Source organism: Python bivittatus, unplaced genomic scaffold, assembly GCF_059951505.1.
Source record: "Python bivittatus isolate LINGU-HERP-01145 unplaced genomic scaffold, Pbiv_v1 ctg000020_np1212, whole genome shotgun sequence".
NCBI classification, from domain to species: Eukaryota; Metazoa; Chordata; class Lepidosauria; order Squamata; family Pythonidae; genus Python; species Python bivittatus.
The window spans coordinates 111,256,245-111,269,367 of NW_028277030.1; the positions used below are offsets into that span (position 1 = coordinate 111,256,245).

The 13,123-nt window shown below is 38.6% G+C and overlaps 1 protein-coding gene across 1 annotated transcript in view; it reads left to right on the forward strand.

Moving 5' to 3' along the window:
* Positions 1–778: 778 nt before the first annotated feature.
* The window catches only part of USH2A (usherin), a 484,310-nt gene continuing 471,965 nt past the window's right edge, over positions 779–13,123 (forward strand). The window contains 2 exon segments of the mRNA XM_088132494.1: positions 779–1,257; positions 9,608–9,773. Coding sequence (XP_087988620.1) covers positions 779–1,257; positions 9,608–9,773 — 645 coding nt within the window.

The following is a 13,123-nucleotide window of genomic DNA, read 5'->3' on the forward strand; positions in this document are numbered from 1 at the left end:
ATTTAAAGTTATATGTTTCTACATTTAACTTTTTGAGTATCTTTTTAAAATGGATTATGTACACGTTTATAAATAGATTGCTAGGTGCTTTGCTTGTCACAGCATAAATCCAATTATTAAATACTGCGTAGCTGAAGTGTCTGCATATTTCAGATACCGAACTGATAAAGTTGTAGTTCTGGAGTAACTATATGGGCTTTAGTAGTTCTACAGTTGGGGTTTCATGTATGGCAGAATGTGAAATTGTTTCAGGTATTTGTGGAAATTTTCAATTTTAAAATATTCCATAATCTCTCTCCAGCTCTTTCTCTCTTTTTCAGAACAACCCCGCTGTATTTATTCTTCATATAAATAAGGAGGTTGCATGCTATCTGTTTATCTTAGACAGCAATGCCACCTCATTTACATGGTGTTATTACCATACCATACCAGTCATGAGATATACCATTGTAGTGAATATGTCAAGATTTGCAAGTGACTTTTCAGTTTCAATTGGTTTTCCCTCCCTGACAGATCTAGGTCAGTCTGGCCTGAGTTGTATGCATATCTGTTTATGGTATAAAGCACAAATTCCTTTTAAATATTTTTGTATTATTTTCAGGTGTTAGCATTCCCCAAGTAGATGCCACTCGACTTGAGAAACGTGATGCTGCCAGGATTTCAAATTAAGGAGAAATGCTGCATCATCTCTCAACTAGCTGCCCAAGGGCATTTCCACTGATGCAGTCATCATTATTTATTTAGGGACGCCTTATCAAGAAGCAGCCTGCCTATAAACATGATTTGCCTGGTCCTGCACTGTGGTTTCCTGCTTCATGCCATTGAAATATCCATCACCGTTTATTATACAACCTTACCTCTCGCCAGTTCACAGGGACATTTCCCAAGTCTTGAAAATGTGGGTGCTTTCAAGAACATTTCCATCGTGCCAACCCAAGCTACCTGTGGATTGCCAGAGCGGAGTGTTTTTTGTCAAAGTTCAGCTATTGTTGAAAATATTCACTCCTGTACTCAGCAATTTTGCATTCAGAAGTGTTTGTACAGATCATCTCCTGCTTCCCAGGCTGCCATTCTCTCAGAAGGCCTGGGCAACGGTATCAGACAAGACCAAGATGATGTGCCTTCTGGATCTTTGGGCAACACCTCAAGCATTGTTTTTCATGGTGAAAAGGGTTGCTTTTTCACTCCTCGTGCTCGGAAGCTTGCTGTTTCGTTCACTTTAGCCGTGTGGTTGAAACTTGAGAAAAAAGGCGTAATGTAAGTAGCTGGCAGATGGTTACTCAACCAGTAAAATCAAACATAATAATAGACAGAATTTCTGTCAGGATGCACATAAAATGAATGGCACACTAATGTTATCACACTGATTTCATGTAAACTTAGAAATACTATTTGGTACAAGTTTAGTTGACTGTTTCACTTTAGGCAGTATATGGAGATCACATATTTGATTATATGACTGGTGTTCTTTCTCTTGCTATTTACTATCTGTGTGTAGACAATTCTTACAGGAGGAACTTGAATGCATTCTTTCTCTTTATGAATTATTGTTTCTATTTTAAATAGCAGGTATGGTGTTGAACTAGGGAGAACTAGTTAAAGTCCACGGGTAGCCATGGAAGCTTACTTCAGTACCTTGATACAGATAACACCTGCCTCAGTCAAAATTCCTTTTTGGTGATTTTGGCAGCTGCTTACATTTCTTAGAAGTGTCTCCAGGGCTATCTTCTCTTCACCTTTTCCATGCTGAATGTATCCCTGATGTCAGTTTATGGCTGCTGCATGGAGCTGTAGTAGGTGGAAATGGCCATTATAGTGATGGGAGTGTTTTCTGGGCAAGTCAGGGGATAGATATAATTTGACCATGGAAATCCTTGGGTTAGGATTTGATGGAGACTGTCTCTGTGACAGTGGGATATTTCTCCTGTGGGTTGCTGCTGGTGGTACTGCTTCTTTGGACATCCCTGATGGCACCTTGGTGATGACAGTCAAAGGCACCTTGTTGGCTCCACAGATCAGTTTGATGCACTCAGATTCTTTTCTATTGTCAGGAATTTTTAGCAGATTTGTGTACTGTAGCCCTGGCGAAAGGACTCTCTGTTGCATTGGTGCTACTGCTGTGAGGGTGGGACTATCAGCTATATTTTCCAGGACTATTAGCCTCTGGCTTAGCAAAATAGTGGCCAGCTAAATATAATGGAATATAGATTTGGGATCAATATTCTCAGTTGTGCATAATAACTTTTGCCTTGCTTCTGCATTATTATTTACTGTTGTTGCAGCTCTATTCATTCATCTTTCCTATAATCTAGGTCAAGATGGTGTCCTTTATCATTCATTTATTGGTTACATGAAATAAGACACCATCTCACATATCTATTTACTGATGAGAAGTTTGATAAGACAGGTGATTGTCACACTGTCTCATGTTTTGGAATGTGGATGTGAAGGAGCATTATGCGGACATGGACTGGAATGGGCCCCCAAATCAGACAGGCTGCTTTATGGTGACTGAGTCTAGAAGTTGTTCTTGAATAATATGGGGCATGATGGAATCAGATTTGGGGTGTCCTGTGCACTTTGGTGACTGGTGTCTGGGGAGCAGTGATAGATTAATGGGATTATCTTTGTATGGATGGTTTCCTTCTGGAAAGCTAGAAAGAGCCCTGCTCCCACCCCCCACCCCCATCGGCCCTCCTGACAATGTAGGTGAGGGAATATTTTGACTATTGCTCTGTTGGCATGGATGGTAGAAAGATTAGATGCCCGCTTTGTCTCATCCACATAGTCCTGTGTGTTTGTGTTTGCATGCTTGTGTTCCTACCTATGCATTTTGCAAGGAAGTACAGTTTTTGATTAAAGCTAGCTTTTAGAATCAGTCTTCAAAAATAACTAAGGAAGAAATTAGCAGCTTCCTCCACTGACTGATAAATCCTTTTGTTGATTAAGAAATTGCCAGCCCTTTATGGCTCCTTAAGGTGTCGGACGCTCAATTCCTATTCAAAAAGTGATGCAGCAAGGATGCTTTTAAACTTTAATATTAATTCTCTGGTGTAGTCCTTGACAAAACCTGAATTTCACTCAATGTTGGCCACAAGGTCTGTTTCACTTCTGCTGTGTGCTGATTATGTCTTCTGTACAATGCAAGTGGGATTAAAGTGAACTCTCTGGGCCTTTTCCTTGTAGAAAGGAAAGACTAGTCATCAAGTATGACAAAATAGAAGTAGTGATTGTCTCCAGAAGTCCTGTCACATTTCCCCATTCCTACCTGAGTGCCTTAACTACTAGAGTGAACTGGCTGTCTTTGTTTCTGACTTTACAGGATCATTATTTGTCATAATGGAAGGCAGGTATAGATCAGGACATAACATTTTACTCCTTATTAGCTCAATTTTTTACCTTGATTTGCCTCAAAAGAACCCCAATAGAGCTGAAGCAGTGCAATCTTAGCAACAATATTCACAAGATTTTTCTCCACTTTGTATAGAGCACGTTTGTCTGGAAGTTCTCTCTCCCATGCTACTTATCTAGCCAATACCAAGAGAATCCTTACACTCACTAGATCCAATGTTTTTCTGTCTTAATTGTTGGAGAGAAGATTTAACCATATTCCAAGGCAAGGGTGGCCATGTCCCTGCCCATTGTGGAAAATAGTATCAGTCTCAGAGATGTGTCTGTGCTACCCTTTCTACTTGAGTTAGTGACCAGCTATAATAATGTCTTTCTTTACTAGCAACCATGGTAGATCAGATGAGGAGAATATTCTTCTTTTCTTAATTGACAAGTCATCCTAATTTCCAGAAGGGTTGTCTAGTTCTGCTATATTACTATTGCCATTTGATGTTTATTTGTATCTTTATAAACTTGTTTAATGATTTCATATCTTTTAATATGTTCTTTGGGCTATAAATGCCTGAGAACATGTAAACATACTATTTTGTTATCCTCTTTGTTTTTGACTGTAAATCAAATAAACTCTGTATGTGTCTTTGTGGGAGTTCCCACGGGTCGGTGGGCGGATGGAAGACAGAAATGAGAGTGAAGAATCTGTCCCAGCTGATCCTGGCATTTGCTAGGGTCCATACTGAGAGGACACTTAGTGCTGTTTTGAGTCTCCAGAGCCACGGCTGTGTCTCTTTTGCATAATTGTTTTATTCAGCAGTAAATGGAATTGTGTATGAATGTTTTTAAAGCTTAGATGCAAAAGACTCCACTAAGGGTTGTTTTTTTTAATTGGTTTATTTAAAGTAATTGCTGGTTGTTGAGGACTTATAGGACAAGAAGCATTGTTTACCCTGCAGCCAGTCAGCATGAGGGAGATACATTCAATGGGGCTATCAGGACACTGGTAATAAGTTCTGTAACATCCAGCCTGAATAGCCCCACCTCTTTTTCCTTGTGATCTGTGTAGGAGGAGTTGAGCAATTCCTTGGCTTTTAACTGTTTAATTGTTGTTCACATAGTATGATTGACCAGGGGAGCACACTATGGATTAAAACAGCTTCTCTCTAACTCCACAGTCGATTGGGTGTTTGCATGTTACACTAACCCTGTCCTTGAGCTGCTAAATGTGTCATACAAACATAATCATGATTTCTCATCCTAATCAAGTTGTCATAGTGGGGATACAACTGGAAAACAGATTATATGTACAGCCCATGAACTCTTGAAGAAATAGCAAGCTGTGAATCGAGTGAATAAATAACATTTAATACATTAATTTGGAACTTGTATTTATGCAAATGGTTGGATTTTCGCAAACTGGCACTTCAATAATACAGCAAGTTAAAGCTACTTAAGGTACATTATGTTATCTGTCAGCTGCAACCCTGTGCTCAAAGTTTATTGTCAGATTTCAGGTATGCATGGTATGTCTGATAGCTAACATAGATAGAATCTAAGTGAGACATATATTTAATACTGTTCTGCTCTCAAACAGTATCCTCTCCCAAGAGACTCCTTTCATTGCTGTCTATTGTAAATTGTATTGTTTTTATTTGTAATTAATAATCAGAACAGCAGTAATACATGCTCGAGATATCTCATTAAATCAATCTCAAGAGCAGAGACTATCTTCAGAGTCTTGATGGAGGTGTGTATTTACCAAGTCCCTCTATTTGCCATAGAATCCAATGGTCCAACAACCCAAAGGTTATCAAAGAGATCAAATTTAATCATTAGGAACCATTTCCTAGGCAGTTGCTAAGTTTCTACATCTTCTTTCACATGAAACTTTTACTTAAATATTTGATATATTGATCTTCTACCCTTAAAGTAAAAACAGAGAAATGAACAAAGTATTTAAAGTAATTAACTATATAAGGGGAGGGGTAGTCCTGCTGCCCCTTAAGGAGGCAGTGGTGCACTCCCTTCTCAAGGGGCTAACACCTGACCCAACTACTCTGGGCAATTTTCATCCAGTTTCCAAACTTCCCTTTTTAGAGAAGGTTGTGGAGAAGGTGGTCACACTGCAGCTTCAGAGGACTCTGAATAAAACAGATTATATGGATCCCTTTCAGCTGGGATTCAGGCTTGGGTATGGGACTGAGATGGCATTGATTTGGTGAGAGCAAGATGGGGGTAGTGCATCCATCCTTGCTCTTCTTGACATCTCAGCGGCTGTCAATATCATCAATCATTGTATCCTCTTGGGCCAACTCTGGGAGTTGGGGTAGGTGGTACTGTGTTGTGCTGGTTCTCTTCCTTCCTCTAGGGCTGGTTCCAGTCAGTGTTGATGGGGGGAAAGATCCAGCCCATGGCCTCTAATTTTAGAGTGCTGTAGGGCTTGGTTCATGCCCTCATGGAAATGGACCATGGACCATGGAAATCTGGACTACTTTAATGTGCTCTACATGCCCTTGAAGAGCATTCAGAAGCTTCAGATAGTAAATGGCACTGGCTATTCAGCATATGTGACACCACTACTTCATGAGCTGCATTGCTTGCCAGTGTGCTTCTGGATGAAATTCAAGGTGGTGGTTGTCACCTTTAAAGCCCTTCATAGCTTGGGCTGGGGTACTTAAGGGTCCATCTTGTCCATTAAGGGCCCAGTTATTTCTACCTGCCTGATCCAGTCCAGGCTAAAGAATGCTGGCCAATGGGGCCAGAAGGCAAGCCTTTTCCACCATAGCACCCACCCTCTGGAACATTCTCCCTCCAGAGATCAGGTTGGCCCCAACCCTGCTGGTCCTTCATAAGTCCTAAAGACCTGGCTGTGTGCCCAGGCCTGGGGCCCTGCGTGTGTGAAGGTACCCATCTCCTGGTTGTGTTGGTGATTGTATTTCTCTTGGCTGCTATGTATTTTAATTTTTGTAGTTGTCATTGTCATTGTTTTTATTTTTACTTTTAACATTGTTCCCTGCACAGGGTCATTCATTGAGATGGGAGACTATATAAATTGACAAAAGAGGAGGGGAGGGGAGGGAGGGGAGGCAAGAAGGAAGGAAGGAAGGAAGGAAGGAAGGAAGGAAGGAAGGAAGGAAGGAAGGAAGGAAGGAAGGAAGGAAGGCAGGCAGGCAGGCAGGCAGGCAGGCAGGCAGGCAGGCAGGAAGGAAGGAAGGAAGGAAGGAAGGAAGGAAGGAATTGAAATGTAATTCTGTGGTCCTTGGGAGGCTTATCCAAAAGGCATTGGATTTTTGTGGGGACCGTGTTATATGTGCAGAGAAGGCCTTCATGGAAATAATTGCACTATTGAAGAGCTTCTCCTTGTACTAATGAAACCTCCACTGTCATTGTCTTCTTTCATAATTGTTCCACAAGTGTTAAGAAGAAAAAAAGGAAGTATATTAAGGATGGTCAAAGTGAACTGACTCAGATCAATGCAGTTTCTGTCTTCCTTACCATAAACCTGGCTGGACCTGGATGGGACATCTACTGAGACATTCTAGTTGACCTAGCTAGCAATCTTAGGAGTGCTCTCTAAGAAAAGTATAAACTATAAAATATATAAACAACATAGATATGTTCATGTAATTAATATATGTCAAGCTGGATTTGAATGAGAATTAATATTTAGAGTAGTGATTGAACAGGATGAATTTTTTAAAAAAAACAAAAAACAGACTAGAACAATATTGCATGTCTTTGTATGGCTAGGAGGTCTTCCCTCACCTTTCATACTTTGATATGAAGTCAACTTTTTCTTGAAAGTTTTACTGTCATTGTTATAGTCATGACATTTCAAGATACCACATACTTTCACCAGATGGGAAATTCATTGTAAATCACACATTTGTGAAAACCTTATGGATTTTAAAGTGTTACACATCAGGGTCACTTCCTTCGTTAAAGGCAGGACACTTGTTGGGATCCACATATGGAAATACTTGTTTTTAGATAAGCAAAATTAATAAACTTTGGATTATCCAATTATTGTTTATCCAGGAACTGAGTAAATCCAGTTCCTAAATATTTTCCTTCTTGGCTGTGCCTTTGACAAATATTTGATTTTGAAAAACCAACATGTTTACAAGCAGGCAGAATCAGCAGTATGTTAAGAAATGCATTTTTAGCAACGTTGCAGACTGCATAGTTCACTTAAAATTCTGTTGACAAATAATTGATGGGATCAGAATCATTACTGAAAGAGAATAATGGTCAAACTTCATTTATCTTGTCTGATTAAAAGTGAGTTAGTGACAAGCCAGTCTGTGGGCAAGAATCGTGACTATTTTTAACTGAAAACAGTAGCGTAGGACTGCAGTGGGAAAACAACAAAGTTCTTTTTGAAATAGTATGCCCTGTAACCTTGAACTAATGTAAAAATACTTTTAGAAAAGTTGGAACATTTTATGGATAAATGTTTTATTGTGTGCTTAAATGGCATTGTAATAAAAGTAAAGGATGGAATCCAATTGCATTCATCTGCTGATGGAACAATACTCACAAGCAGAAGATTCTCCCCTTTTGTGTAGTTTCCTGCATGGGGGAATATCTTCTATAGAAGATTGGCTCACTGTCTAGAACAGAATTTGAGGGCATGCAAGGGAGATAGGGAATCTGGAAAGCTGAATGAGGAGAAGCCTGCTTCTATAATGTTGGATGTGGCATTATTTATATTATCAGTTTGATAATTATTAAATTATCAGTATTAAGTATCAACTTTAGCACATACTGAGATATAGTCCCATGGACACTTTCTTAGTTAATTTAGTGGCAAGGTGAGGTAGTGGCTTCTGGCAGCAGATGTTGGAAGACAGACAGTAGCTGCAGGTTATTAGATAACAGAACTGAATATGCTACATAAATTGTCCTGTGCTGCTCCCCCTCCCCTTAAAATAACTTTCTGTCTTCTGTTTTGATTTAGGATAGCGTCCCATCACCAATGTTGAAGTAAAATTCAGTACTCAGTCCAGTAACCTGCTATACCTGGAATGGTGGGGAAGCCATTTTCTTATTCACCTGAAACAACTAAGTATCTTTGGTGGGGCCTGAATGAGACATTATGTCTTTTCATGTGTAGCCCAGCCTTACCCACAACAATGTTGGAGGCCTGCTTGATACCATGTCTTCCCACAGCTCACAAATGACCCATCCTAATTCCATATTTTCACAGAGTTCAAATGCCTTTAGCCTAGTCCAATTCCCTAATCAATGCAGGATCTGCAGTAGAGGTTGCCACTACAAAATTCCTGACAGATGGTTATCCAGACTCTGCTTAAAGTTCTAAAACAAAGAAGAGAACACTACTTTCCCAGGCAATGTGTTCCACTCACAAACAACATTTGTTCTGAGGAAGTTTCTTCTAATGGTTACATAAAATATGCTTGATTGCTATTTCCACCATTGCTTTGATAGAGTAGCAGAGCAAATTCTATCTTCTGAATGCCAGTCTTTCAGAATTTGGAAGATCATTATTTTGCCTATCCTTTATGTGTTGTTCTCCAGACTAAACATACAAAGGATATGTGTGACACACATAAAAAAACAAGTGGAGCTTCAATTGCACCATCGGGGCTGCCATCTTGATTTTTTTTAACCCTGCAGAAACCCCTGAAACATATTTAGCTCCTTCATTCATCTTAGGAATTTTTTGCCAGTATCCTCAGTGTATTGATTGCTCTTCTCTGTAGATAGCCCATTATGTCATTGATCTTAAGATGTTGTACCAAGAGTAGAGTATTGCTTCCAGTGACCCAGACATTATGCTTCTGTTAACTGAATGATGGATTGCACTAGCTTTTTTAGCACATGTGATATGTGATTCCCAAAAAATCTAGAGCTTACTTATGCAAGTATATTTATTACTAATTTGTTGCACTTCAGTGCTAAAATTTATAAAGATCTCTGTTGAATAATATCTGATTAGTTTTGACCCATTGAAACTTAATTCTATCTTATGTTGTATTGGCAACTCCCCCCCCAAATCCAAGTTATTTATATACATTTGTTGAAGAGAAAGGGCCCCAAACAGAGGCTTAAAGGACTCTAGCAGAAACCTCCCATGATAATTTATTTGACTTTAACTCCATTAAGCTCAATTCCTGCTTTATAAATACCTGGTTCTCATACCTGCATCACTTCTTTCCCCCATCCCCTATTTCTGTAGGGATTCCACTGCTCTTCTAGAAGTTCACCTTAGGTGTTGTCTTCTTTATTGTTTCCAAAGGTGTATGGTGGAGAAAGCTGTTGATGGGCAGACTGTGTTCAAGCTTACAATTTCTGAAAAAGAGACAGTGTTTTATTATCGCACTATAAATGGGCTGCAGCTACCGATAAAAGTAATGACACTGGGGAGAATTCTTGTGAAGAAATGGAATCATCTTAGCGTGCAGGTGAGTTAAATAAATAAATAACCTTTAGCACCAGTATTAAAGTCTTGTATTATATGAGAGGGGCACATCTGAACAAATGTTAAAATGGTAGAATTTAACTTAAAATATTATGATAAAGTAGGGGACAAGTGATGATACATTCCTTTATTTCAAACTGCGGTCTCTAACAGAGTTTTAACAATGACCAGTGTTCATTCCTGCATATAATATCCATCACAATATTCTAAAGCAAGGAAGCATAGCAGTAAAAACAGGTATTGAAATATTTCACAAGTTACCCGGCTGTGCTGAACATTTGCCTTATAAAAAAGGTTCTAGGTTCAATAAGAAGACATAAAGTTTCTTGATTAAATACATAACAAATAGGAGATCAGCACTGTCATGTATAATAGCATTGATTCTCTAATCCACCATTCAAGATGCTGCATGCATTTACAGTACATACCTAAACTTCAGTACTTTTCAGATTATGCCATTTGTTAGAAAAAAAGGCTTGTATACAGAATGTTGTGCATCCCAGGCAGCTTATAGGTGTTCAAAATAACAAAATTGTTCCACTGGCTGAAGGATACAACTACATATAACTCACAATCAATCATTAGTATCATACACAGTGAATTAGTATCTTCTTTGGGGCTGACATAACAGCATATAAAATTGAAAGCTGATCTCTGTACTGGTTCTATGTCTGGGCAAATGCCATGAAGCGATGTTATACAGCAGCTCTACCATGAACCTAGAGGATATAAAATTAGCATAAGGGTTTAGATCTAAAGGTTCTACAGAATTTGTAAGCTAGACTTAAGGTAAAAGTTGAAGTAAGAGAGGTTAGGTCGGGCATTCTGTGCAGGGAACATGGGATTGCAAAGATACAGAAGGGCTGTGCTGTGCTTCCGATTCTATTCCAAAAAGATGCTTCAGAGCAAATGTGGCACTGATCTATAACTCTTTAGAGCATCAATTCAGCTGCTTTAAAGCATTGCAGAAAAGTCCTATATTCATGTCCCTATGTTCTCCAAAGCAGTTTTTTGGAATCTAAAAACCTAAAGCATTATACAGCCCTACTGTACAGTATTCAAAATGGCTATCATGTAAAATTAGATTATTTTGCTGTTTTCCTAATGCTTACTCATATTTATATATTTCCCTCTATAAATGAATAAAGAAATCATGAACTTTGAAGAGTCTTAAGAAATGTATGCTGTCATATCCACATCTACCAAAACTAGAGTGAAATGGGTCATCTATAGGACTGTCAGTTGGGAATGTTTTATTACAAATTCAGTGTCTCTAATTATTTAATAAAATTCATATTAGCCTTTATTTTGCTAAATCACATTTGCATAACTTTGCCATGTTTTGGCAGCACCACATTAAAAGCCTTAGAAAGGAAGTTTAAATGTAAAATGTAAAGGGGTAACTGGATTTGAATTACTCCTTTGGGAGCAAAATGCTCTTAGAATGCCTATTGAAATCAGCATTATCATTTCAATACATGTCAAATGTGAGTCTTCTTTTAGTTTAGGCAACATTTCTTTATAAATCTTTAAATCTTCCAGTTCTTTCAAGGAAAGGTTAAAGTACTTATGATTTAATGAGACCACTTTACATCATAACTGTTTGACTACCTGGAGAAAACTTGTCCTTTCCAATTTGTAAAATCTTCTTTTTCCTTCTTCTCTGGAATGTTTTGGGTACTCTATATTTTATGTTTAATGACAAGAACACGACAATCTCAGGCATATGAACAAAACATTTACTTCTTCATTACAAGTGTGTGTAACAAAGCAAGAACTGCAGTCTGAGGCTCATGGCCTGCCGTCAAGATTTCTGTATACTGTAACTTCATTTTCATCAAAGACTCCTGAGCAAACTTTGTGGTCATGGGTTAGGAGGACCTGTTCTTCTATAGATTGTGAACTAGTTAAAAACAGAAAGCCAAGAGTGGGAATAAATGAACAAGTTTCTCAGTGGAGAAAAGTAAGAAGCAGACCATCTCAAGGGTCCATGTTAGGATCAGTGATTTTTAATTTGTTCTAAAACGTCTTATGGATAATCAGTAAGATGGCCTAGTCTGCAGATAATACAAAAAATATTCAGGGTGGCAAGAATTAAAAGTAACTGTGAAGCACTCCAGAAAAATCTCTTTAAACTGGGTGAAATGGTCAATCAGATGGAGGTTTTTCAATTTCAATATGCGTAAACTGACTTCTTCCCCCCATCCCATAGAAACACTGATAAATCTGAGCTGTCTCTAACTTGGGATCATAGTGGATAGTCCACTGAAGACGTCAATTCAATGTACAGCAGGTATGAAAAAGGCAAAATCCATGTTAGGAATCATTAAATAATTAGATAGTCAGTGTAGTGTAGTGTTAAGGTGTTGGGTTAAAAATGGGGAAACTGAGGTTCTAATCTACTCTCATCTATAGAGATTTACTGGGTAACTTTGGGTTAAACCCTGTCTCTCAGCCCAATCTATTTTACAAGGTTGTGGGGAATAAGAAGAGGTTTATACTGTGCATACAAAATAAAAAATACTACTAAAGTACTTTAAAGAAAGGGAATGAAGACAAAAATGACAACACTGTAATTTCCCAATACAAATCTATGGTATCTTTGCCTCTGGTCAACATATTAGAAAAAGGTTTAATACAGCTAAAAAAAATTGCAAAGAGGACAGTCAAAGTAATTAAGTGGTTCAAACATGTCCCTTACAAGAAAAGGCTAGATCTGTCAGGATTCTTTAGGCTGGAAAAGAGGCAAATGTGGTGATACTGATCAAAGTGGATAAAATTATGCATGGTTTGGAGAAAGTAAACAGGGAGAAGTTTTAGTCCATTTCTCAAATTATTAGGATCAGGGGTATTCTAATGAAACTGACTGGAAGGAAATTTAGAACAAAACATTTCTTCACATAATTAACCTGTGAGTTTCATGACCATAATAGATGGCAATAGATGGTTTTAAAAGAGGATTGGATAAATTCAGGTTCCACCAAGAGCTGTTGGTCTTGAAGATGATATATGGCCTCTGGGCTGTAGACAGCATGCCTGCAAATACCAGCAGCGAAACGGTGGGATATGTCTCCTGCTTGGACGTACCATCCCAGAGGCATCTTTGGTTGGCCACTGTGAGAAAGAACATGCTGAACGAAGATGAGTCTTGACCCGATCTTATGCATTGTTTTATTCTCCTATATCTCATCATTCTCTCTCCCTCCTTCCCTCCCTCCCTCTCCCACCCCACCCAGATTTACAGATATTTGATAGTTGGTAAGGATATACATCCTGTTGAACTCAGTATGACTTATTTCTGATTACACATGCATAGTGTGCCTCACACTTTAA